At 41.4% G+C, this 27,785-nt stretch overlaps 1 protein-coding gene across 4 annotated transcripts; it reads left to right on the top strand.

Moving 5' to 3' along the window:
- Nucleotides 1–27,190, top strand: etv1 (ETS variant transcription factor 1; the record flags this gene model as incomplete). 4 transcript variants are annotated; one of them, XM_080501242.1, is made up of 12 exons in its annotated part: nucleotides 1–45; nucleotides 611–701; nucleotides 1,061–1,108; nucleotides 6,655–6,708; nucleotides 16,106–16,235; nucleotides 17,683–17,871; nucleotides 18,687–18,934; nucleotides 22,909–22,977; nucleotides 23,104–23,172; nucleotides 23,254–23,423; nucleotides 25,258–25,359; nucleotides 26,969–27,190. In XM_080501242.1, the coding sequence occupies 12 exons, from the start codon at nucleotides 1–3 to the stop codon at nucleotides 27,188–27,190; spliced, it is 1,437 nt and encodes a 478-aa protein (XP_080357368.1). The 4 variants fall into 4 exon arrangements, with proteins under 4 accessions (XP_080357368.1, XP_080357369.1, XP_080357370.1 ...); XM_080501243.1 differs by lacking the exons at nucleotides 1–45; nucleotides 611–701; nucleotides 1,061–1,108 and adding an exon at nucleotides 1,809–1,869; XM_080501244.1 differs by lacking the exons at nucleotides 1–45; nucleotides 611–701; nucleotides 1,061–1,108; nucleotides 6,655–6,708 and adding an exon at nucleotides 1,809–1,869.
- Nucleotides 27,191–27,785: the final 595 nt, after the last annotated feature.

Raw genomic sequence — 27,785 nt, 5'->3', positions numbered from 1 at the left:
ATGAATGGATTTCACGACCAGCAAGTGCCTCACTGTTCCTCCAAAGTGGGTGAAAAAAAACAAAAAAGTTCAGACTAAATCAGTGTGCTGTCTCCCACTTCCCAACTCTGATGATGCTGCTGCTTTATATCTGTTTGTCTGTCTCCCCCATCATCTCTAATGTCTTCTCGTATTGTGCAGATCTCTTCTCCTCTTTTAATTCCTCCTGTTTGTTCTAATCTCTTGTCTTTGTCTCTACTGTTGCCAACACTCATCTCTCCCTCAGGGACCATTTAAGTTTTTTGTTTTTTTTATCTAATCATCAAAGATAAACAGCCAAACAAGGTGCTCCCCACTTTACACCGTCTTATTGCTTATGCACCATGTTACCACTTGTTAATTATGTCTGATTTGTGAAAGCACCACCACCGCCACCACCCCCGTTGCTTTTCTTTTTTTTTTGTTGCCGTTGCATGGGTCAGGCTTTAGAAGTGTGTGAAGCATCAATGAGCTGCTCATTCATTTGCTGTTTCACGTGTGCAGCAGTCAAGAACAGAATTACTGCTCCACTGAGTTAAAAACATTGATTTGTGGGGTTTTTCTTTTCTTTCTTCTTTTTTTTTTTTTGCAGAAGCTGCTAGAAAAGACAACGAGCTGCGAGAGGCCAGCAAATGACAGAAAGAGAAAATTCATTAAGCCCGACCTGGCGCTGGACACTGAAGGTGGGCGGCGGCGGGACGGAGGGAGAAGTTAATTTCACGGCTCCTAAACATTTAGCAAAAATTCAATTGGTTTGCGGGCCACCTGTGCTGCTTAACTACAGAATCTCAATTACAGCACAGCGGCCTGCCATGATCCTCACAAGCCTCTCGTCAGCGGTCAGAGACACAAATTGACTTGTTATTAGCTGCACTCATGCCCACTGAGCTCCAATGGCAGCCATAATGAAGTCGGTTGTTTCTGATGCTTCTCCTGGGCTTTGACCGTTTTTTTTTTTTTGTTGTTGTTTTTTTTGTTTTTTTATCTTTTTTTTTTAAAACTGCTTTTCAAACCTCTTGCTTTGGTTTTCTCTTTCTTTCAGAGCTTTTCCAGGACCTCAGTCAGCTGCAAGAGACTTGGCTGGCAGAAGGTGAGTGTTTTAAAATTGAAAAAGGAAAAAAGGAGGAGAGATGGGTTCAAAAAAAATGGATAGGAGGAAGGGGAGGTGGTGGAGGAGGAGGAGGAGGAGGGGGGGAATAAAAGCTGCCTGGAGTTACATGCCTCGCGTCGCAGTCCAATTAAAAGCCTGTGTGGAAGAGGCACCTTGTGTGTCATGCATACATTAGAGAGGGAGAGCGCGGGGTCTTGAGGGAGAGCGAGGAGGCTCTACCCAGAGAGTGTCATCACAGATTACCAGGAGAAGGCTCTCCGACGCTCACTGTCTCCTCCGCTTTTGGCAGGAGCTAACGCGCTGCACGCCAGCCGCCACCACCACCACCACCTCCACCACCACTACCTCCACCAGCGCTCTGCTGTAGCCTACCAGCTCTCTCTCTCTCCTCCCCTCCCTCCCTCTCTCTCTCTCTCTCTCTCTCTCTGCTACCTCTCAGCACACCTCTCTATCTCCTCCAGCTGCACCATCTACCTTCTCTTCTTCCATTTCATTCCCTGGCTGCAAAAAAAAAGAGAGAGAGAAATGGATCTATGAATTTTTTTTTTCCTCACAAACTTCCAAACTCTACATTTTTTTTTTTTTTTTTTTTTTTTTTTAAACATCCATCCATTTTTTATTTTTTATTTTTCTTCTCTCTGATGGCAAGACTTGCTCATTGTGGTCTAACTGAGACGTGATGCTTCAGGATTTAAGCGCCAGCGTCCTTTTCCCATCGTGTCTGCAGCACCGAAGTTTTGGTCAGTGGTGATTTGTTTTGTCCGTCGTGTTTGTTTGTTTTTTATTTCCCCCCCCCGCCGTGTTTGGATGAGCACGCCCGCATGTCACACTTCTTCTATTCAAATCCCAACTGAGACGTAAGCCGCCAGAAAGTTGTTCAAAAGATGGGAGTTTCGTGTATAAAGTGAAACAGTTTAGTCTAGTTTCAAACTGCTCTTGTCGGTTGAAAGTTGGGATGTAGAAGCGGTGAAAAAAAATGAGGTTTAAGTTTGATTGCATGAGAAAACTACAACAAATTCAGTGTTTTTAATCGATAGAATTTGTCGATGACTTTGTGACGAGGAAAGGCAGCATCTTCGCTGCACTTCAACCTATTTGATTTGTGTGTTTTACTCTGAAAAAGCGTTAGAATTGCTTAAATTTGAAGAATAAAACTAGAAATTCAGATTTGTTTAAAGATCAAGTCTTTGCCGTGTGTGTTGAGTTGAAATATGGTTAAATCAAGCGCAGTCACGCCACCGAGGCTTATTTATTTAGCTTTTATTACAGGTTTATTGACGTCCAACATGTGGCAGGCTGTGATTGTGGAGTTTTTTTGTTTTTTTTTAATTCTTTGTTGGTTTTCTTTGTGCAGTAAAACGCTCAACGTGTCATTTTTTTTAAAGCGGCGCCGTAAAGCCATAACTTCAGTCTTAAAGCGGAACTCTGAAGTGTGCAATCTTAACTGAATCAACTTTAATACTTTTTTTTTTCTCCAACATAAGATTGAGTTCTAATACATCCACTGGGAAAGTGTGGAGGGAAATTTTCACTTCACACAGCCGGGGGAGAAAAAAAAAAAAAAGGTCTCAATCATTTATGGGCCCCCATCTATTCTTTAACACATTTGAAAGCGCTCGCAGTGCAATCCAACGCTCTTAAAAAATGAGAAGTATTCTTTGAAACTGAGATTGGAGGAGTTGAACCCACTCCTGAGCAGCAGCGAGGTGTGAGCAGGCGTCGCCGCACACACACATACACGCACACACACGCGCGCACACACACACACGCGCACCGCAGGGTGTGTAAAAAGAATAAGACATGATTTTAATATTTCAGCATCTCAAAGTGAGAAAAGAGACGGCAGCTGATAAGGTATTACCGTTAAAGATTACATTTCTGCCCGTCGTGGATCGATGTGCTGATGTGCGCTTCAGGATTGTAGATTTAATGAATGACTTCCTGTCCATTAGGGGCAAAAAAGAAATGCCTCCTCCTTTCGGAGATTTATTAGTTCAGGTAATTGGAATGAGGGGACGAATTATGAGCGACGGACTGAATTTCCGACTGGCGAGACTTGAGAGGTCTGAAGGTTTGTCAATGACGGGTGAATATCTGACCCCCCGAAACCACGACGGCCCTCCTTCTCCTCTGAGGCTCAATCCAGGATTTAAAAAAAAAAAAAGAAAGAAAGAAAGAAAAAAGCCTTTACATTTCTCAGGATTTAATTAAGTTTCTTTTTTCTTTCTTTTGCTTTAACTTTGTTAGCTGGCTGATTTATCTGTTAAATTCTGGTGCAGATAACATCATTTGTCTTGTAAATCAGTGCAGGCAAAAGAGGAAATTTGCTTAAAATGAAGTCACGAGTTCCTCTGATAGTTTCTGACCTCGCAGGTCGTTTTTTTTTTTTTTTTTTTTACACCCTTCTACAACCTTTCTTTTTTTATCCTCTCAGTGTCCTGCCAGGTTTTGTTTTTTTTTGTTTTTTTTAATATTCTTTTTGTGAATGGCGGCAGATTTCCAGCTCTGCCGTTCTCCACAGGAGTTTGTTGCAGAGATCAGCTGGCTCATTCACAGTCTGGGGCCGGTGACTCATCCATCCTCCACTTCCTTTTAGACGCAAGAAACACTGCTGCTTTCTTTCTTTCTTTCCTTTTTTGTACTCCCCATTTCTCATCTCGGTGTCGCTTTCCAAGTTTGTGCAAAAAAAACAACAAAAGAAACCCAGCTTGTGACCTGCGTTTTTCATTGTTGTGTTACTTTGGCAGGTTTAGGATTTGGACTTTCCAAGGTTTCAACTTGTCTTATCATGTAAGGACTTGTCTGCAAAGCCACGTATTCATAGCCTATCCTTAATTATGTTCTCTTATGACCTTTTTAACCTTTGTCAGACTCTATAGGAGCATCAGAAATTGACAACCTCGTCTGAAAAATGCACATTTAAATCACAAACTGACGGAATAACAACACACATTTTCAACAATTTCCAGCATTCAAGATCATCTTAATTAGACAGATTTCCTTCTAGATCACTAGAAAAGATTGGAAACACACAATAGAGCACTTTCTCACTGTACTATTTACAAAAGAAGCACGATAAATCTGACTTTTAAGAAGTATTTCATGTACACTGTGATTAAAAATGACACAATATCATAACTTAATGTTTATCATGAGCATTGAAGCATGCGTCCCATAATTTCCATCAAATCATAACTGTATTTGTAAGGCAATATAGTCCTTGGCCCAATGAAGGGTTAAAAAACCTTGTCGATCCAAGATTTCTAAAAAATTATTGTAAAGATGGAGCTAAATTAAAATCTGTCTTAAAAAAAAAAGAAGCTTATTACTAATGAAGCCTAGTTTGTACACGATTTATACACAAAGTACCAAACATGCCCGTAAAATATCAAAATAATGAACTTGTCCTTTGTTAAAATCTGATTTATTCCCATTTGTCGTCTCTGTGTTGAGGTTTGTGCGAAACCTACGTTTTTCATGGTCTGTGTGTTTTTTTAAATTATTATTATTTCACAATAAAAGCACGAGTTATTGCTGAGGACCTTTAAGAGTTAAACTTGTCTTTGAGCCCATGTATTTCTAACAAATTATTCAGAATGTGACGGTATGAGCCTTTAAGGAGCACGCGGCTCTGGCGCCATGGAGAACGTAGCTCCTCATGACGATAAAGATCAGCTTGACGTTTTACGTTATTTACTTCTTATTTGATCCCCACCAAGCCGCATCCCCGGCAGCTTTGGCTGCACTCGACTCCCCTCCACGTCTTTGTTTGCTCTCTTCACCCGCTTGACATCTTTCTGTAAACACGCCGAGATTTCTCCTCCCTGTCTGTTAATTGTTTACTCCCCTCAATTCACACCTCTGGCGAAGGAAGAATAAAACGACCCCGACCACATCAGGAGCGACCAACAATGGAAAAATCAGCCTCTATTATTTTATTTATTTTTTTATTTTTTGTGATGATCTCCAGACATGTCAAGGCACGCTACTGATCTCGTGATAATGAGGATCCACCTCATTGTGTGTATAAATAGACGTGCTAATGACACATTTAAATCTCTTTTTTCCCTTTTTTTTTTTTTTGTGCCATTTGCTGGCGAGAGTGTAACCTGATGGGGAATCGCGGCGAGCCGTAAATATAAGGCGATATAAAGTAATTGGGGCCGGAGGCTTCATTATTTGAGCATTAGCGGCAAGTGCAGGTGAGGCTTTGGGAGAAAAGGGGGCCGGAACAGCCCTGACTCGGCAGGTACAGGTGGATCCAGCAGTGGGGAGGAAGCCAATTAGATGTGGCTAAACAATGGGTGTTTGGCTGCTGGCAAAGAGCGACAGGCGAGTTCTGCCGGGCGGGCGGTGGACGAGGCGACCTCAGGAAGTGGACGGTCACCTGAAGGAGGGAAGGGTCTCTCTGTCGTACTGGACTTTGTTAGAAAACTTCACTGCTTTTGCTATCTTTATTTACAAAAACATTTTTTTCTAGTTGTTAAAAACACTTTTTTTTACCATTTGATGTCACATAAAGCAGATTTAACCACCAGTAAAGGAAATAATGATATTAAATTCATGTTTCCTTTTTTTTTTTTTTCAAATGTTGGTGTTCATTTGGGCCAGAACAGGTTTTACCGTCAAGGTTTTCCTGGTTTTTATGAGTGAGATTCATGTCAGAGCAGGAAGTGAAGTGGAGAGAATTTAAAAGAAGAAAACAATGGAATTTATTTGTGTATCAGATAAGCGATCAAAAATAATTCTGTTGAATTTACATAGTGCTTTTCATGTAATTTTAGACACTTTAATATATTTTTTCCCCATAATTTAATAGTTTGACACAAATTACACTTTAAATACATATAATTTGATATAGTTACTGCATTTTTAGTTCTTTTCTTCAGTTAAGAATCCATGAAAAACTAAAATATTTTCATAAAATCTATTTTTTTTCTCTTTTTTAAAAAAAAGCATCTTAAAATACTGAAAACTGCATGATATTTAAATATACGATCCTGAGATTTCTGGATATCTGGATATACAGGATGGCAAAGAATAGATAAATATATGCAAATGTGTGTTCTCATTACAATTGATTTATCAGGTTTTTTTTAATAATCCAAAATGGGTTAGTTAATCCATATCATGTATAATAAGGATTGTATAATAATAACTTTAAAATTAAGACGTAAAGTCATATAAACCAACAGAAACCAGCGTCCTTTTATAACATTTCAGTTATTCAAAATGAATCATTACAAACAAATAGGGGGGGAAAAGAGTAAAAACCTAACCAGTTCTTTTTGGCTCTTTTTCTTTTTCTTGTAAAACACATTTTTCGTGTTCTTGGACTGACAGCAGAGGCGAACTACGCTGCGATGGGGCGAACTAACGTCCCCGGAGACGGTTTGCTACAGGATGGTGGAGGGGAGGGGGGGCGTCGGGCGCTGTGTTGTCCATCAACATCAAAAACAATCACCTCCTTTCTTCTTCTTTCTCCTCTTCTTCTTCTTCTTCTTCTTCTTCTTTCCTGTCTTTAGCTCAAGTTCCCGACAATGACGAGCAGTTTGTTCCAGACTTCCAGACTGAAAACTGTGAGTAAGAGACCCTTTATTTCTTTTGTGTGTGAACATCTGTGGTGTTTCTTTTCTCTTTGCTCGGTGTGTTTGTACTTGCGTGTGTGTGTGTGTGTGTGTGTGTGTGTGTGTGTGTGTGTGTGCGTGTGCGTGTGCGTGTGCGTGTGCGTGTGCGTGTGCGTGTGTTTTTCCACGTCTCTCGGTAGCCTCACCTCTTGCTTGCATTGTGCTCTCTGGAGGGCTGCAGCAGTCTTGCAGGTCTGCAGACAGGTGCATGGTGGGTGAGGAAGAGGAGGAGGAGGAAGAGCAGGAAGAGGGGGGGGGGGTCTCTCCCTCTCAATCTGTCTCCCCCTCATGAACCTCTGAGATATTATAGCACTGTGACTTATTTGCATAAGGAGACATCAAAATATTGTGGCTGATTTTTTTATTTTTTTTTCTCTTGAAGTGATATTTTTAACTCCCCGGCTTGTCAATTGACGACTGTTTTTCCCAATTTGTTTTTTTTTTTAAGCAAATCTTTAAAAAAAAACAGAAAAAGAAAAAAGTGTTCCTCCCCGACCTTTCCTCAGAAGTGCTTTTTGTGCCCAACCATCCAAGTGTGGTTACATTTTTCTAAATCTGGCGGCGTAATATTAGTTACTACTACATTTGGATGTTTGGCCTAATCCTCACTGGGGATTTTACAGCATGAAAGAAAACACAGGTTGTTTTTGTGTCCTCTTTTTTTTTTTTTTTTTTTTTTTTATGGATAAAATTAAGAGATTCGGTTTCTAAAATACTTCCTGAAAGTTTGAAAACATCCTCGAATATGAGCCACGAGTGCAGAGAAGGTGCTTCTTCACCTGCTTGTGCCTGGTGGTGGTGTTTTTTTTGTTTTTTGCACACGTTGTGACTGGTGACTTGGCACTTGGTCGGTTCCTGGAGGAAGTAGTGCCAAGGTGGGGACAGAAATTGAGTGAGTGGAGCTCAGTGGGACTCGGAGCAAGCACATGTCTTTCAGAGGAGCCAAAATGCACTGAAAATGAAAAAAAAATAAAAAGAGGGAGAGAGAAAATAATCTGCAGGTCCTCGGTGTCCTCAACGCCCTTTAACCTGGAGGCAAAGCTGAAGAAGAGGCAGGAAGTTGTTATTTATAATGAAAAAAAAATACTCTGAAACAAAAGAAAATGTCATGTATGTTCTTGAAATTGAAAGATTCCGTGACAGACGGTGAATTAAGTGGAGGTTTTTTTAAACCATATGTGACCCTGAAATAATCCAACCGATACCGTTTTATCATCCAGAATTTAAAAAATGACTTGCTTTCTGAACAATTTCTGAAGAAAATAACAATTCCACTTAAAATCTGTTTATTTTACTGTTCAAAATTCGTGCCATTTTAGAATTAATCGAGTGGCATGAGTTAGTTTAGTAGTTAAATGTTGGGTTTACAGTTAGTCATGTGAGTTTAGACCTAATCATGTGATTCTTAAGTTTAATTGTGTGAGTTTACAGTTAATTGTACGGGCTTAGAGTTAATCATGCGAGCCTGTAGTCAGTCGTGTTAATTGTGAGTTTCGAGTTAATTGTACAAGTTTAGAATTTACTGTATGAGTTCAGCAACAATCATGCAATTTTAGAGTTAATTGCATGAGTTTAGAGGCAATCGTCTGATTTTACAGTTAGTTTTTGAGTTTAGAGTTGGTCTTCATGCTTGCGAGAGGACAGTTGGATTTTATTTAGATTTTTATTAGATGTGTTTTGTCTGGTCTGCGTGTGGGGAAGTTTTAATCTCTGACTGCCTGATATTGGGTTGACATGTCATATGCGATAACATCGTTATGCTTTGGGATTGTTCTTCTAATACACAGTATTTTACAGAAGCCCCTTGGCTGTTTTTGGTATTTTTCCCGTCACATCCGCGTCTTCAGTCGGAAATATATTGTATTAAATTAGTTCAATCCAGTTCAAGTTAAAAACAAAGGACAATAATATAACATTTTCACATAGTAGTAGTTTTGGCAATAGTGGAGGGAAAAATATATATTTTTATATATAAAACATTTCTAGTGGATCTCAGAGAAGTGAACTTTATATAAGGTGTTAGAAAAAGTGAAAAAAAAAACACACATTTTTACCATTAATGTAGAAGTTAGTATGACTATCTGCCTATTTTTTTCCAAGTTGAATTGCATTTTTGTTGATTATTGTGTTTTAATAAGAATTTTAAGGGTTTCTTGTATTTAAAATACTTTTAAAACAATATATTTTATTGCATCTCGATGTAGAAGGTGCTCTTAAATAATAATTCATTTTGGTACAGATAAAAAAAAATGTAATAAAATGGACATTTTGGACATTTCACACCTAATGATCACCCTGCTTGAGTCACACCGTTCATGCTAAATCCTAATTGCTTATTAGTGCAGAAAATCTGAATTCATACCTCTTGATATTTATCCAATTTCATCTCACTATCACATCTCTACATGCAGATGTTAGAAATCTGAGATGTGAACACAATAAGAAACCAGTCTTTATTTTAATAGCAAAGCTTAATTTTAGAATGAATCAAAAGGATTTACTGGCTGCTGCCTCGTATAGGTGAAACCATGAATTTTCTTTTAATGCAGCGTGACTCTGAAATATTAACACAAGTTTCTGTTGGTGGTCTGGATTGAAAGCCAGTGTGTGGTGTGGTTGGATTCACCGTCTTGAAATTATCTTAAATGTGAATAATTGATACACAGTGTTGCTTGTGCATCATATTTCTTACAAAAAAGGTAAATATTTTCCATTAAAGTTGCAGTTGCAAAGTGGTTATTTCAACCTGAATCACTCTTTAGTCATTTTCTTTTCAGTATTTATATTAATATATAGGTGTAAATTTAAACTTGTATCCTCAGAATACTTTTATTTTCTTCATTTGCAGGTATAGTTTTCAGTAGAAGTATGAAACCAACCTTTTTTTTAAAAACAATAAAAGCAGCTGTGTGAGTTGATGAGTCCAAAGGAAATCAGCATCAAACCCCGGATCGGTGTGTTTGGCGTGTTTGGTGTGGGAGAACCAGAGGTCACCAGGACTGTCCTGTTGTCCTTCAGAGGTAGCCGGGGTGGGTGGCCGCGGTGGCAGGAGACTGCTGACCATCTGAAATGTCCTGTTGGCAGAGCCGCGGCAGACTGGAGGGGCACTAACAGATGGCGGGGGGGGTTGAGGGCACCGTGGTTGGGCGCTCGAGCAGGCGTCCCAGCCGGCAGCCCTCCCATATGGGTTTCACTGAGCCGAGAAGAGAGGGGGACGGTGGAAGAAGGTGCACGGAGCCACGAGGACTTGTCGACGAGACCAGGTCGAGCGAAGGTGGCGCGGATAAGGCTTCACGCGACGGACGGTTACACATTTCCTCTCTTGAAACGACCGAAGACAAATAGATTTTGTACTAATGCCTTCGTAGGCAACATCCTAAAGACGAGCGTACTTTTTCTGCAAGCTGAAGTTAAAGAGGAAACGCTATTAAGGGTCATTAAAGTTGCCCATTGGTGCCCAAAGGGTGACCTTTCATTCTTTGAGGAGCTTTTATGAAAAGATGGCGATAGATGTTCATGAAAAAGCTTCATTCATTAGAAAACTAATAACATTGATATATTCTAGAGGTGGCGCAATGAGATAATCAATGGTAATGGTTTCATTTCAGGCTAAAACATTTTATCTGCAAATAAATGTAATAAAATTTACTTTACCAACATGTCATGCATCCCTGGAGTTGCTAAGCTATGAGTTTGCCAGCTCATGTGGTAGGCTAGCCTGGAGATTAGTCATATTATTTTGATGAAACGTGGCCATTTTAATCCAAAAACATACCACTTGATCATTCTTAAGGGTTTTTTTCACATTAGCTGAAATTAATTTTAGTTAATATCAAATGTAATGTAACATTTGGTGGCTCGGTGGTAACATTAGACATTAAACATTAATGTTAAACAATCACCATAGCTGGTGATTGTTTAAAAAATGAATACATTTCAGGCTACGACTGAAAGAATAAGGAAGCTTCTGTATTCAGGATGCGTTTTTAGCACGGAGATTAAGATTTTTAGTTTACATAACATTCATCGTTGTCTTGTTTTAGTCAATAAATAGTCAAGGTAAGATGTAAGATTGTTAGCATGTTGCTAACTGTTACCGTGAAACATCACGTTTCAAGACTCCGAGAATTCTGTTGTTACTCTGTTAAGTGAATATAATTAATCAGCTGAAAGTGTTTTTTTTTTTTGTTTTTTTTAGAAAACGGAACCAAATAAGACAGAAGAAATATGTTGGTTTCAGGCTTATTGGGGAAGAATAACATGCTTAGCTGTTTAGTGAAACCGCAAAGCAGAACCAACGAAGCACTTGAATGTTGACGGTGACCTGTCGGCTCTTGTTGTTGAGTTTTTCACGTTGCGTCACGATGGATTTAGATTCATGCACGGCTCCCGAGAAGCGGTGGCACTTTTTGCCCTCAATGTCAACTTCGCACTCTCCCATCGGCGCGGCGCCGAAGCAGCATGTGAGCGGCCTCGGAGCGAAAGTGTCCTCGGGGCTGAAGGAGGAGAAGGAGAGAATTTCTTTGTCTCCAACTCCAACACAGATGCTTACCATTAGCATAACTTAGCAGGGAATGAAGGAGGAGAGGAGGTGTAAAATGAGGCCACACGTTACCAGCAGATCCGAGCCGCCATCATTTAACAGCAAAGGCGGGCACCTACAGTAGGTGAAAATGGAATGGAGGGTTTTTACGCTGGTGCCAAAAGACCTGTATTTTTTTCATGAATGGACCGGAGAAATATCTGCCAAACGTCGGCTTCGGATCTGCCAAAACGCACGATTTGTACCTGAGAGCAGCACAACAATCGAGGCCAAGACTTTTTTTTTTTTTTTAATTGTACAATCAAAGTGTTGGCAAACAAATTGAATTACTAGACCAAAGTGTGGGGGGGGGGGAGGAAAAAAAATCTCAAATTCTTATTGTTTTCTTATATTCTGTGCAGCAAATACCAAAGAAAATTGCAGAAGGGTTTGAGTCAAGTGCAGGGAAAAGGAAGACAAAAAAAACAACAGATTTGCATTGAAAATAGAGCCCGTAATTGTTCTAACTGCTTCTTCTTTTAAACAGCCTACCGCCTCTCTTAATCAATATGTAGATAATGAGAGCAATCAAGCGGTGATGGGCATGACATTCTGGACTAAAAAGGAAGTCTCTGTTTTCGTCAGAGGCGATGCCCTCGCTATTGATTTGTGTACCTTGGCACCCCGCTGACGAAATCTATTGTGACATTTCCATTTCTAAATTAAGGCGCTGCGCTGCAGCACTCGTGCAGCTATTGTTAATGGCTGCTGCGTCTCCTGCAGTCGATCGCGGCGCGTATGAGGGACCCGTGAACTGAGGGAGGGATATGGCCGGTGACTCGTGGTCAAAGTGGCCGCGGCGTTGACGCGGACAGGCCAAGCCGAGGCCTTGTTTTGGCTCCTAACAAGACTGAGCCGTGCAAACGTCGTCAAAGGTCTCCCCGCAGGAAGTGTCTGTTTGACCTCCGATCGATGACCCGGAAAGGTCGGGCCCCCTCGAGGGCCTGCGAAACAACCCCCGAGGTCTGTCATGCCGGGGGCCCACGTGGCCCGGGGCCCTGGGGGGGTTGGATGTACGTCGGGTGGGGTGTTGACAGATCGACCCCTGCTCGTACGGCAGCTGTCAGTCAGCCGTGAGAAACACCCCCCCCCCCAAAAAAAAATATAAATATCCCCAGTGCCTGTGGCTGGATTAGAAAAGGTAAATAATCCAGATTTGAGTCCCTTCGCCCATCGAACGTGTGAATATTAAGTCACACTCGGAATATTAAGTCACACAGAAGTTAATAGACTCTGACCTCTTTGTCTGCCCACATACGCAAGACTTCCTCTTAAATAAAGTATAAAAAAAAACCCATTCATGGAGAGTTTGAGTGTAACTTCACTCAAAGGTTTGCAAATTCAAAGAGGAAAGATTCCATCGATATTAAACTCTGTGAACCGTACTTAAAAAAAGAAAAACATTTAAGTGGTTTGTTTTACAAGAAATATATAAAAGGAGATAAAACATCCATTTAAATACCATCAATTTAAGAAAAATACATCTTTACGTTGTTATTGAAAGACAAAGTTTATTAAAGTTGTATTTCTTTTAATTCATAAACTATTAAATGCAGAAAAACCTCTTTAATTAAATGTTCTCATTAAAAAAACAAATAGCAGCATTAAAATAGATAAACAATCAATGCTTCATATACTATTAATTAAAAAAATAGCTTTTAGTCTATTTAGGATTTAGTCTGTTCTCTCTGGAAATGTGTTAATTCCAAGGCCCATCGTGAGAAAGTAAAAGAGAAATAATCCCATAGATTTGAGGCTCATCATGGGAATAATTGAAGAAAAGTAGTCTAAAATGGACATTAATACAAATGTTTATTTAAAAAAAAAAATGCACTATAAACAATGTGAACTAAACCATCAGCATCATTTTATTTTAGAAATAAATAACTTCTCGTCCTTCTGTTTGAAAATATGGAAATGTGAAGGCATGTGTCTCTGAAATAGAGTGAAAGAGAAGTAATATTCCTCCAGATTTAAACTGGTCTTTGACGAGATTGAGAGTTGATGAACTTCATCACTTGTTGTTTTGAATTTATATACATACGTTTTTGTCTCTCAGAAGAAGTAAATCAAAGATAATCCTAGAGTTTTGTCTCTGTACTCGTTTATTGTCAAAATGTTTGTTGAGACTTAAGTTGACAGACTTTCCTCATCTGTTCCAAACTTCTCACTACTTTGACTTTTTACCATTGGAAAAAAAAGTCAGAACAAGTCCAAGTTTGTGACGCTGCTAATTTGAAGCTACGTGTCCCGCAAACGTTAGAAAGAGAGAAACATTCCCAGAAATTGAAGCAGATTTCAGCGAGGATTGAAAGAGAAAACTGGAAAATATACAGAGACAAATGTTAAAACATGCATTTGAAAAAAGTGCAGCCATTCTTGTATGCTTTATGTAAGAAAAAGGAGTTTATAACTATTTTTAGTATGGAATTTTGAAAATGTAAGTAATTGCACTTCCTAAATAGCCTTTAATTAACACGTTGAAAATATGCAGAGATAGATGATAGATGAACAATTTATAGTTCAGGTCATTATTTTGTTTGTGAGTTTGCCAATTTAACAAAAACGGGAATAAAAGAGAAATAATCCAACAGATTATAGTCTATTTCAGGAGCCATTTAAATAAAAAAATATATACGGAAAGTTTGTTTAGCAGAATTAGCAGCAAAACAAATAATCCCACCCCCAAAATAACCTTATGGGGAAAAAAAAAAACTATTTGAAAATATGCAGAAATGCTTTTAGTCTGTATTTAGTGTGAAAGTTGACTGAGTTGACGGACATCAGCTCTCCATTCATAAATTAGGAGCCAATCATTGGTCGATGCCCTGGCGGTGCGCCGGCTTCGCCGTGCAGCTTCGGCGAAGCAGAACCCAACTCCGCCCGAGGGTGGAGTCCGAGGCGCGGTCAATCGGATTAGCGTTGATCATGACTGGAGATGATGGGATGTTAATCAGGACTGATCAGGCACTTAACGGCCTCTCAGATGGAGAGAGAGAGAGAGAGAGAGAGAGAGAGGGAGCCCCTCCCTCCTCCTCGGATCAATGAGGCCAGTTCTAGTCGTCTGGAGCGTATTGACAACCAGCTGAAAGCAACTCGCCGCTCTCTCCGTTTGACTGTTGTCATATTTCAGCAGCAGGGGAAAAAAAAAAAAAGATGTTTTCCCAACAAATGAGACTTGAAGTGAGTCGTTTGCAGGATGTCGGAGACGAATCCTCCGAAAAAGAGCCTTTTTAGTTTATCTTCATTTGTTGCCCATTGATGCACTGATACTGATCCCCTGCATTACAGTGCAGTTTCCCAGTGAAAAGCTCACGAGTGTATTTTAATGGTCATTGATCTCCACTCTTCTTCTACAAGGCTGAATAAAGTCAAAAAAATCTATTTCTAGTATGTATCTTTGCAATCTGGGCTCAAACTGAGAAGATCACTTTACAAGGTGTGAAGTTTAATAAGATGACATCGCATGGATCATTTCCCATAAATCTAGCTTTTGTTCCTAAATTGGATTATATGTTGCTCCTGGATTAAAATGTGTTTACTTTCCACTCACACACTCGTCATCATGGTGGTATGAAGGATTTCTGCAGTGACATGATTCACCGGGAACGGTTTCTCAGTACCGTCAAACTAATGTTGAAGAACTGTAATTAATTGGAAGATCCTCTTGGGAAAAGTGGTATAAATTTGCTTTTTTTGCAAGTTTTACAGTCATGAAATCAAAATAAATCTGAGAGGATTATGTATTGATTAGCTCCTTTCATATGTTTCTTACAATTTTATGGAAAATAATTGTTAAAAAAAAAAAAAATCCTAAATCAGCACCAATTTACAAGCAGACTGAATCACTGTGCTATTTTCTTTCTTGTATTCTATTAATAGCATTTTATAAAACACAAAGCTGAGTCATTCACGGTGGCCTTCTGAAGCACCACCGGCAAAACAAACCTTAACTATCAAACACATCCTCTGATATAATGCGTTGAAAGTGGAATAAATCTTTGATCATATTTTTATGACAGTTACAGTCATGACCTCTGAATAGATTCAAGCTATAAGAGGGTCAGTTAAATATTCTCGTCCACATCCAGTGGCTCGGTCAGTGAAAGCATGCCTGGAAAAGAGGAGGTATTGATCAAATGGCAGTGGTGTTGCAAATCTATGGAAAATATTGGAAAAATGTGTGCTAATCAGCAAAAAAAAAATCAATGATCACACGACATCAGTGCACAAGCAAGTTGACTCACTGAACCGTTTCGAGGCGTTTCCTTTAAAAACAGAACATAAACCCTGTAAAACAGCCGAGTTGGTTCATAATTAGTGAAAATTAAAGTTGTCCTGGGAAAAGTGGCATTGTCTTGCACATGTTGCACGTTTTCCTGGAATAAAATCTGAATAAGTTTGACTGTAATTCAATTTATAGGGTCAAATGTTATTTGTAGTTGGATGGGGTGACACATTTTTTTTTACATTAACATTTTTCTCACAGGATATTTGTTTGAAAGAAAACTCTTATTGATTAATTTGATCAGTTTCTGGGTTGAGCGTGAGCGTGAACATTTTTTTTTTTCAATCGCTAAAAATAACCACGTGCTCGACAAAAAAAAAACCCGCTGAGTTCTGAAAACAAAACCTCGTCTGTTTCTGCTCTCAGTCTGGTTTAAAGCTAGTTGATGTATGGAGGCGGTGTCTCACTCCGTCTCTCTCTCGCTCTCGCTCTCTCTCTCTCTCTCTCTCTCTCTCTCTACCTCTCTCTCTCTCTCCTAGTGGCTTTCCACGGACTGCAGCTGAAGATCAAGCGGGAGCTCCACAGCCCGTGTTCAGAGCTGAGCTCCAACTGCAGTCAGGAGCGGCCCTTCAAGCTCCAGTATGGAGAGAAGTGCCCGTACAGCATCAGGTGGGCCTCGGCCGACAGCGCCCGCTCCAAACACGCACGTCTTTTACAAACACGCAGACGAAATAGTCCAAAACTTCCAGAATCAAAACACGAAAAGAAAAAAGAAAAATTTAAATATCAGTTTGTTCCATAAAATAAAATTTCATGGCAATAAAGGGCATATGAATAGATGTACTTGGAGCAACCAGTAATTTAATAATGACCTGTCATAGGATAATTTTAAACATTTTAAATGTAATAGAACCTAAAATAATCCTAATTTAAAGACGTATCTGACACATATGTATTCTCATAAAGACTCCATTCATTATACCTATTTTTGAAAAGCAGACTGCTCAAAAAAAATGCTGTTATGTAATTGGCTGTAGTTTTTTTTTTTATATAGCTTCATTGTTTTTTATTATGACTTCGATTAAGTAATAATTAGTTCAATAATTGGCAAAATGTTACGATATCAGAAAGTTCTTGCATTATAGGCTGTCATATGTTTAAAATTAGCCAAATTATTATTGGTTGTATGTTATTATACATGTCTTTCTTTTATTTGAAATCATTTTGTTAAAGTTTGGTTCACACTCGTACACAAGGTATAGTTTGAGTTCACTGTGTGAAACACCAGACAATGGGAAACTTACTTCAACAAAAAAAACTCCTATAGGGCAGATTAAAAACTCTTTAGAGTTCTTTAGAGCTATTTAATCAAAATATGTGTCTGTATATTCTAACAATGCAGAAACATTGTAGTGTGACACAATACACAGCTTTATTTTCTAATCAAAAAACACTGGACATCAATACTGGCATTTATCCTGAATACATGTCAAATTGATCATCACAGTGAGACATTTGTCTGTTAGTGCCAAAGAGAAATTTGCAGTTGAATTTCTTCTTTTTCACATTAAATTAACATTAACAGGACTCGCGTGTTGCTTGTTTAGAGTGTAATTTCTGTTTGTAGGCTGGTGTAATGATGTTGCATGCAGAAAGCCTTCTGGAGATGGTTTATGATTTATTTGCTCGCCTGCTGGCGTCAGCGCAGATTCAGATGGAAAACTAAGTATTGCTATCTTAGCCCCTGTATGTATTTATATCTATATGTAGCCCTTCTATTTAAGAAAAAGTGCAAAATGTGTCATTCGTATAATACAATTCTGGTAAAAACGATATTTTTGCTATTTAAAATGCATGGTCCTCTAATATTGACGAAGGGAAAGTCATGTTACAGTAATAGTAAGACATATTTGATACTTGCAGCATTGACACGAGTACCCTATGCAAATGTTTGTCAGAAAAAAAGCATTTTTTTTTAGAAATAAAACAATGCTAAACTGTTGAAGTAGCATTGGACTTATTTCTAACATAAATTGGTCCATTTTGCTTGTTTTTGTTGGTTTTCGGTGATTTAAAATCCGCCTTTTGCCGTCCTCTATTCTTGTGGTTACCACAGTGCCTATGAGCAGAAGCAGCCAGCAGGAATGAAGCCCTCCAGCCCAGTGACGCCCCCCTGTAGCACCCCCGTGTCCCCCCTTCACCATGGCTCCCCCACGGCGGCACCGACGCCCAAACCCGACCGGACCTACGCCCACATACCGCCGTCGCAGCCCCTCCCTGACAGCGCCTACTCCATGGACCACAGGTAGGCCACTCTGTCGGCGAAAAGATTTTATCGCCTCAGTTTTTGTTGATTACATGCAAATTATGTTTCATAAATCTGTGTTTTAATAGAATAATTGATCGTCTTGTACTCCATTTATTTCTTATTACCATGAGTTCTTCAATCGATAAGAAATTAATAAGTAATCCATGAAACATTTGGGAAAAACTGAGAAAAATAATGGTCATGCTGGACGTTTCAAACTACAAAGGCATAATGTAAGTAGACCCCGGAGTGTCTTCACTGTCGCCGCCATATTGGATGAGGACCATCTTCATCTCCATTGCATTCACTTCTATTGAAGGAGATTGTTACGCAAATCAAATGATCCTAACGTTCAGAATATTCAACAGACTTTCACACAGTTTGGTTTGTCACGCAGGAAGCAAATGTCATTAGGATTCATGGTGTTTTGTGACATTCAAAATGCGGCTTTTCATACTGAACCACTTGATTAAGATCGATATATGGTGCTGGTTCTGTCAGCTGTTAATGGCGCATTTCTTTACCACGGTGTTTATCAACACTTTAACCTCGTGTTTCACCAAATGTGTTGAAAAGTTCCGATTTTTCTTTACGCTCAAAAACGTGGAGACAAAACTGGTCCTCATCCAATATGGCGGCGACAATAAACACAATAAACGTGCTCCAGCAGTGAAGAAAGCCTTCAGGGGTAGACACTCTGTTGACACATCGATAGTCGAGTCTGTCTCCTTGACTTTCGTTCGTCATCATCCCACCTGTACTCCCCCCCCCCCCCCCCCCCCCCCTTCATCCGACATGCCCGCCCCTCTCAGGTTTCGCCGTCAGCTCTCGGAGCCGTGCCACTCGTTCCCCTCCCCTCCGACCATGGCTCGGGACGGCCGGCCCATCTACCACAGGCAGATGTCGGAGCCCAACATCCCCTTCCCCCCACAAGGCTTCAAGCAGGAGTACCCCGACCCGCTCTTCGAACACCCGACCATGATGGGAGCGCCGCTGCCCCACACGTACCCGGGCGGCATGATGATCAAGCAGGAGCCGAGGGACTTCACCTACGACTCAGGTGAGTTCCCTTCACTTCTGTTACTCTGCTCTGGTAGGTAGAAGATAAAAAACTGTTTAGTTCTTCTTCTTTTTTTTTTTTAGCTTTCTAAGCGTTGTCGTTTTCGGGCTGGAAGGAGGGGGTTGGTGTTTATTGAGTTTGCCCATTATTAGGGCCGGGGATCTGGTTGGACCGGGTGTCTGTGCTGTTTGCCATTTCCTGTGGCGCTCTAATAGAAAAGGGGAGGGTTGGGGGGGTGGGGGTGGGGTGGGGGCGGGGGGCAGTGCCTGGTCACCGTCCAGAATCCGCCCTCCCACGCATGTCCGCTCCCTTCGGTTAGAGAGTGAAGGGACCTAATCACGGCGCCTCTGTGGAGCCTGAGGCTACATCAGGACATGAATGAACATTCGCCGGGTTCATTCACAAGGCGACAGAGAGACAGAGATGACCCAGGAGAGTCTGTGTGACCAGTCGGGGGGAAAAGCACCCAGTTCAAGGAAAACACTGGTCGCCTTTTTCACGTCTCTTTTACTGCAAGTCGCTGGTTTAGTTTTTTTTACAAGCAGGATTGATCTGTTTTCAACATATTCTCAATGCTAATTTACAGCAATAGAAGACGAACCTTGACATTCAGTTCAAAATCTTTCTTATTTCCCGCTGGACACTGAGTTGTTACCAGGATGTGGTTTACGAGTGCTACTGTTTTCTGCTTCATGACTTAAGCTCTTGTAATTGATACTTAATGTCTTAAATTATCTCTTTGAACAAAGTTGGACATACTATGGCACAATCGCAAACAATTCAGTTCAATGTCACACCTTCAGCAAACTTACGTGTATTTTTTTTCGCATTTCCAAAACTCAATTAACAAGTCTGCAAATTTGATTGATATAAAAATTATTTTTATTATTTGTCCAAATGTTAATTTTTATTCACAAGATAATCACATTGTGACGAGTTCTGATTTACAACAATATAAACAATGTGACATGAATAACAACATCATGGTACAGGGACTCGTATCAAAGGGTGCAGCAAGTATGAGAAAGTTCCAAATATATCTACCAACGTTAGTGCGCCAAGCAGGTGGCAGCAGTGTTCCGACATGTAATGCCAGTTTTACCCACAAGGTGGTGCAGTGAGTCACCCCAACTCAAACTCCTTTATTCAGTTCAAGAAAACTCCAATAGAAGAAGCAACAGCTGAGATTTAACTGGGAAACAACGAATAGCAAACTGCTGAAATTCAGACGAACTGTGACTCATTACTGCCCCCAGCAGTACAAATGTGGCATTACTTAAATCTTACATTGTGGAACTTTTAAAACTGTTTTCAAACTTTTCAATGATGGAGGTAATCTCCCATAGATTTGCTTGACAAATAGCTGAAATATTAAGTGGAGTTGTTATCGGAAATGTCTCATTTGACATGTTTGATGATTAGTCGAAGCGCCGATTGGTGCTGCCATGTTGCGTCCTGCGCCGTATATCCAAGATGGATCATGGCAGTGGATTTATTAGCCGTCACAGCGGAGCATGTTGACTGGAGCAGGCCTGTTGGAAAGGATGGGAGGGGAGCTGGTAATTCCATTAGCAGCAATTTCCTCCACAAGCCCATTACTTTGATGAAGCTCAGAGAAATGTTTATGGGCCCTAAATGAAGGGGCCTCAGTCTGTTTATCGGACATTCGCTCGGTAATCTGTCCGGGTCGCTTTTGATCGCAGCGTCTCTCCTGTCGGTGTGGAAGGTTCAGATGAACACAGTCTTCACTGTAAAGCAAAGACGGGCAAACAGACAATTAAAGGTTTTAATACAATGGTAAAATGTTGATTATTTATGATAAAAAAAACAACTCATGAAGTTATTTATCTAAATAAATTACACAAAGAAGTTTAATTACCTGCATCTCAAAAGATGGAATATCAGTAAAAAAAAAAAAAAAAGTGTTTTTCACACTCAAATCATGAATAACATCTACTGCTTCTCATGAAAATAAAATGAAAACATTTCATTTTATGATACTTTATAACATCTTGAGATTATGGATTATTATTCTTGATTTTTCTGATGCGAATTTCCACAAATTGCGATGCAGCCAGTCGGTCACGAGTCGTGAAGATGTCGTGTCCAGATACGTTTGGATTTGGAAACCAAACAATTCCAGATTAAATTATGTGTGTGCCTGTTGTTCACTGGCAACTAGTATCCCCACTATTTTGTGTTTTTCACCTAAATCCCATCGGATTTAACTGGCCAATGTTTTACAAGTGGTTTGTCTGGTTAACAAAAGTCATAACACTATTCCTGAATTTTCCTTACATATTACTGTGTTTTTTTTATGGACGTGCTCCCATCGTCAACAAACTCCCCTCCAGTTTCACCGGCCAATTTGTGCTGATTGGTAACGCACACCATAGTGCAATAATTCAAAATATGACGCACGTTTTGTGTACGTGCTCCCAACAGTGGAGCTCGGCTTAGTTGACTTCGCTTTCTTTGACCTAAGCCCCGCCCACTTCCTGCCTTAACAACATATTGACCACATTTGGTCATTTACTCATCCATTTCCTGTTGTTCCCAAACCGAGGATGGATGAAAGGCATCAGTCTTCTTCGCTGCCGTGCCCACTGGGTCATTACGGGGCTGGAGTCGGTCCAAGCTGGAAGGACGAGGCCTGGAGGAGGTGGCCTCTCCATCACAGGGCAAACACACGGACATGAACACTTGTGGGCAATTGAGAGTCGCCTTTCAACCTCAAGCGCGTGAACGGGAAGGTTCTAAAGCCCAGAGTCAAACCGCTACGCTGCCGTATAGTGATGACGCTACCCTTTTTTTTTTTTTAAAAAGAAGGGCAATAAGAACTGTATAATTCGATTTGATATGAAGGAGGAACTGGTGCAGTGAGACACTGAGCAAGATTTCACATGACACGACGAGCACAGTGGGGAAGAGACAGTCACTTAGCAAGACGGAAAAGGCCGATGATGAAGACAGACGACTGATTTCTGCCTTTGACCCAAGGTAGTGGGGAAACAAGTCACAATTAAAGTCCTTTTGTTCATTAATTCTTACACAGTAGGAATCAGGTGTGTGTTGTTGTGTGGTTTCCAACTTATCGCCTCATCAGAAATAGCTGCAACCCCCTTTTTCTCCTTTCATTTGACATAAAATCACAATGAAGCCAAACCAGGCGGAAACACTCAGGTGCAAACATACAAAAGCAGCACCAGAAAAGCTTTTTTTTTTTAAACCTGGACTCCAGGTTTGGAACCCCTGGTGTTCAATATGTGGCCATATCTATATAAAACTGCCAATTAACAGATTATTTAAGAACAAAATTGGGAAATGAGTCCGTTTTAGATCATTTTGACTCTTTAAAACTGAGTAAATGTCTTATTATAGGGTTTCTTTTGTGACTTTTCATGTCCACAAAAGTGAGAAATTAAGGGTGTTGAATAATTCAGCAACACCAAGAAAGGGTAGAGGAGTCACACCGGTGAGCGTAACCAAAAGAAAGAAAGCTTGTTTCACCAAGAGGTTGAGAAGATCAGTCCTCGGGTGTCTTGGCGAAACGTTGCCGCAGCTGCAGAGCAATTCAGTGAAGACGTGAAAGAAACTAACACCTGCAGGTCCGTTTAGCTCCGACGTGGAGACGTGCGGTGGAGGCGTCGTCTCGCAAAACTTACACCATGTTTCACTCGGCAGCGAATCTTCCTCCGAGTGGAGACGCTCGCGGCGTGCATCGGTGGTGTGGAGAGAGAGAGCGAGAGACAGGGAGAGAGAGAGAGAGACAGAGAGGGAGAGAGAGAGAGAGAGCGCCCCCCTGGCTGCGAGCCGCCGCGGCGCCGACCCCGGAGGGCCTTTTCCCTTTAATCAGAGCCAGTGGTGCATTGAGGGAACCGGCTTTGACTGCTCTCAGATAACGGAGATCGTGTTCTTAATGCTGCCTTCGGGCCCTTTAACACCCACTCTCGTTCTTGCCTGGCTTTCAGCAGAAGTGCCTAGCTGCCACTCTGTCTACTTACGGCAAGACGGCTATCTGGCTCACACTAACAGGACTGAAGGTACCTCCGATGACACGTGTGGATGTTTTTAGGGGCGGGGTGCCGGGGAATGGGATCCTGGGATTTGATTTAAATTTTTACCTGAATGTTACATCAAATCTCCTATTTGTCTGTCCTGTCTTCCAGGTTGTATGTTTGACAAAGTGGCCCGTCACTTCTACGACGATACCTGCGTGGTGCCCGAAAAGGTCGAAGGTAAGTCTTTGCTGAGATCCACGTAAAAGAAAAGGGGGAGGAAATAAATTAATCGCTAAAAACAAATGAATCGTTCATCAGGTGACATAAAGCAGGAGTCGGGCCTGTACCGCGAGGGCCCGTCGTACCAGCGCAGAGGCTCGCTGCAGCTCTGGCAGTTCCTGGTGGCCCTGCTGGACGACCCGTCCAACTCCCACTTCATCGCCTGGACCGGCCGCGGCATGGAGTTCAAGCTCATCGAGCCAGAAGAGGTGAGCGGAGCACCTCCGCCGAGACACAGTCCCTTCTCCTCTTTCGTCTTTCAGTCCACTCTGGCTGGCGAAAGAAGGTCTATTCGAATCCGTCTTTGCATCTATATTGTGTTTTTCTAATGAGGATGTGGACGATCAGCCAAAACACAGCAAGTAAATGTGTTTTGAGATGCTATGCTAAGTGGCTAATTTTTGTTATTGTGAAACTTGGTGTCAGTCGGACATGAAACGAGATCAAAAGGAGCCGCGAGGTATTCTGTGAACATGTGATACGTGAGAATGTTGCGTCAACGGCCGGGTGGATCGGGATAATGACAAACGTTTCCGTACGTGATGCTAATGTCTTTTGCCCTTGAGATTTGATCTTCATGATAACATAACATCAATATTTCATCCCACATTTTTGTGGATTCATTTGAAATGTAGTTGTTTTGACTTTGCAGAGCAAACATCAGTCGTAATATTTACAACATTCTGGATTGTAGCTTTTACTTTAAGAGTGGTAGTGAGGTTGTTGAGTCCTTACATACAGGCCTGCAACCATAATGCCTGTCAGTTTGCACTGGAGCTTATTTAATGATTTTAATCAGATTTCCATGGTATTTAGCTGAAAACTATTTTGAAACAAATGCATATTTCTTTTAAATCATAAATGATTCTTTATTTATCATGGTTATCTGTCATAAATTACTATAAATAAGGCGTGTTGAGACGAAAACAAACACAGTTAGCCACTGAGCCAACCAGATAAATAAAGCTATTAAAAACAAGCCAGAAAGATTCAATGAGGAACTTATTTGTTTTGAGACAGAGTCCAAAAACATACATTTTCAGCTGAATCGGCTCGTTAGCAGCGGATAAACAGGCTGCATGATGAATTGAGGCAAATCAAACAATGCCTCCCTCCAGTGTCTGCTGGGTTTATTCTGCACTCCGCAGGCTGACCCTTCACGGCCCTGCTAAATATTTCACGGGACATATTCCTAAAAATATAACCCATGTTGGCAGTTGGGCCTTTTGAAATGAAAACAGAGGCTGAGTGTGTGCGTGCGTGCGTGTGTGTGTGTGTGTGTGGCCACATCACACACAGTGGAGCTCAGTCACTGTCGCTGGAGGATGGAAGGAGGGTGCAGGCGTTGGGGGGTGGGGTTGGGGTTGGGGGTGGGGGGGGTACCTGGCAGAGGTCCACGTGGCCCGATGGTGTCGGGAGGTAACGGCCAGCTGCAGCTAACAGGGGGGCCCATTCATGCCATCAGGTGACCAAACGCAGTCGCATCGGGACGCCGCGGACAAACGTTCGCCGCCGACTTCTGCTCCTCGGCGCGGGCAGGTGTAGCGCCGTCAACGGCCCAGAGGATGGCAACGAGGAGAAGGGGGGGGGGAGAATAACGGGGGAGAGAGAGAGGGAGAGAGAGAGCGAGCGGAGCTGGAGCAAAGAGCGTTCAGGAGGCGGCGGGTTTGGGCTGCGGGGCCGGGTGGTGGGTGGTCTGGTCGACAGGTGCTGGAACATCTGCTGCCTCCTCCGCTGGGCGCGTGACAAGCGCCTAATGAACACATCCCTGGTCAGGTCCGCTCAGGCTGGACGCCTTCTAATTACCGCTACATTAACAACAATGTGGACTCACAAGTTTGGTTTTTAACGTTTCAGCCGCCGCGTTCACGTCAGGAAATCAGGTCGAGCGTGTCTTTGTTCGCTGACTCCCTTTGTTTATACCGTGTGTGTGTGTGTGTGTGTGTGTGTGTGTGTGTGTGTGTGTGTGTGTGTGTGTGTGTGTGTGTGTGTGTGTGTGTGTGTGTGTGTGTGTGTGTGTGTGTGTGTGTGTGTGTGACAAAGGTGGCACGTCGGTGGGGGATACAGAAGAATCGGCCGGCGATGAATTACGACAAACTCAGCAGATCGTTGCGCTACTACTACGAGAAAGGAATCATGCAAAAGGTAAAAAAAAATTAATTTAAACGTGCAACTCGGAAATCTAAATGAGCTTCTTTTTTTTTTTTTTCCCTCCTCCTGAGGGATCCCGTCTAATATTTAGAAAACAAGGCATCATCTTAATGTGAAAAGAAGCTTTAAGCTTTCAACACACAGTCAATGGGCTGATTGGCATCACCTGTGTTAAAGTGTTAAAGGGGAGTGACGCGTTAACGCTCCTTCCTCATGAAGCCTGCATGAGGAAGATGACTGATCTCACACACACAAACACACGAAAATTTTAATTAAAATTTTGTGTTTTTGGAGCTTGTTGGTGGACTGGTTCAGTCTCCAGTACAATCATAGTAACGTCAAGTTGTATTATTCCTTGATCGATCCCTAAATGTCGTGTTTTCCAATCCTTTACTGTGAAGATTTGCCGAAAAGGTAAAGGGTCACGCATTTAAAGCTAAAAATCAACACGTAAAACTTAAATTAAGAAGTCAGTTTCAGGAAATTATCCTTCTGGAATCCCAGTGAGAAAACTCCACCATGTTGATCGTTCGACCAGTAAAATGACAACTTGCCTCTTAATTTGTGGATCTTCAGCTTTCGATCCATTCGTGCATCGATCCTTTAGCCCCGAAGTGAATATTGCTCTATTCTTCCTTTTAAAGCCCAATTTTTTAAAAACAGATTCTGATCTGAACAAATGCAAAAGAGAGTGAACGAATTCATGTCATGATTATGATTCATTTGAATTGATTTCAAGGAGAAATTTCTTTAACAGTAATAATGTGATGGAATTATACCCCCTGCATTCATTTGGATTATATTTGTGTAGAAATGTCACAAGCGGTGCAATAAATTAATATTTGTCACTTTTTTCTTTCTTTTTTTTTTTTCACTCTTTGTTTTTGAATAAGCTGCTGGATTGTCACTGCAGTGACACAAATCTCTATTTGTCTGCTTTCTGGTAGATTGTGGTCTTTGTTAGAGTCTCGGTTATGAGAAGTAGGCAAACCAAATCATTTTACCAGCAACAGGATATAAATATAAAGATAAAAGCCACTTAAATGCCTTTTGAAAAACCATAATAAGGATGATTAACATCATCATAATAACAGAATGATGACCTGCCCAGTGATTTTACGCTGGATTGACTCTATAGGAAAAGGCTGGATGGATGCAATTTTAAGTTTATTTGTGTATGTTTCCAAAGCCAAAGTTTCGATCCTTTTATCTCTAAATGTATTTGCACAAAATGCTTCATTTGATGAGCGACGCTGCTTTAGAACAGAAGAGCTAATTTAAGTAAAGAGTGTGGAGCAAGCTCAGGAAGCAAGTGGAACAATGTGGGGTCAATTCCCACTGCTTTACAAGGAAATAGTAGAATTACATGAAAATCAGGAGAATAAATAAATAAAACAAGTGTTAACAGGTACGACAGTTACAAGCGACACATGAAGAATTGAAGTTAATCTAAGCAACAGGATCAAATGTTTGCTTTTTAGAACGTATAAACCCTGAAAACTGAGGCTAAAATGTCCAGAAGTCACTTCTTCCCCAGCAGAGTGGGTGAAGCGCTTGACTTCCATTCGCGAAGGTCTCATGTGGCTGCGTGTCGACCTTCCAGGTGGCCGGCGAGAGATACGTGTACAAGTTCGTGTGCGACCCCGAGGCCTTGTTCTCCATGGCGTTCCCCGACAACCAGCGGCCGGTGCTGAAGACGGACATGGAGCGGCAGATCAACGAGGAGGACACCGTGCCGCTGTCGCACTTTGACGAGAACATGGCCTACGTGCAGGAGGCGCCCTACTGCCAGCCGCACCCCTACAGCGAGGGCTACGTCTATTAACGTCAGCCCCGACACGCACGCACACACACACACACACACACACACACACACACACACACACACACACACACACACACACACACACACACACACGCACACATACACATCCTCGTCTCCCCTCGTACACCTGAGACTGTCATGTCCTATAATTCACAGCCGCTCCGGGATTGAGATTCAACACACACACACACACACACACACACACACACACACACACACACACACACACACACACACACACACACACACACACACACACACACACACACACACAGTCTTTCTGACGTCCAAGCCGCACAGCAGGATGGAGAGTGCACTTTATGGACAGGAACGGCGCGGTGTTCTTTTTACCATTCTTTACGTTTTGTACATTTAAGGTGGAAATCATTCTTTTCTTTTCTTTTCTTTCCTTCCCCTCCTTTCTTTAATTTCATTATTATTATTATTATTATTATTATTATCATCATCATTTCGAGCATGTGCCGACCTTTGAGAAACGGACTCAATGGCCCTCGAAGCACGAACCGTCCCGTTGTGGAAACGTCCAGTATCGACACTTTTCACAGTGAAACTAGAGACTTGGGGACGTAAAGTG

The sequence above is a fragment of the Blennius ocellaris genome (assembly GCF_963422515.1).
Source record: "Blennius ocellaris genome assembly, chromosome: 8".
NCBI lineage: Eukaryota > Metazoa > Chordata > Actinopteri > Blenniiformes > Blenniidae > Blennius > Blennius ocellaris.
Note: the sequence above shows the minus strand (reverse complement) of the source record. Positions and strands in the feature narration are given on the sequence as shown.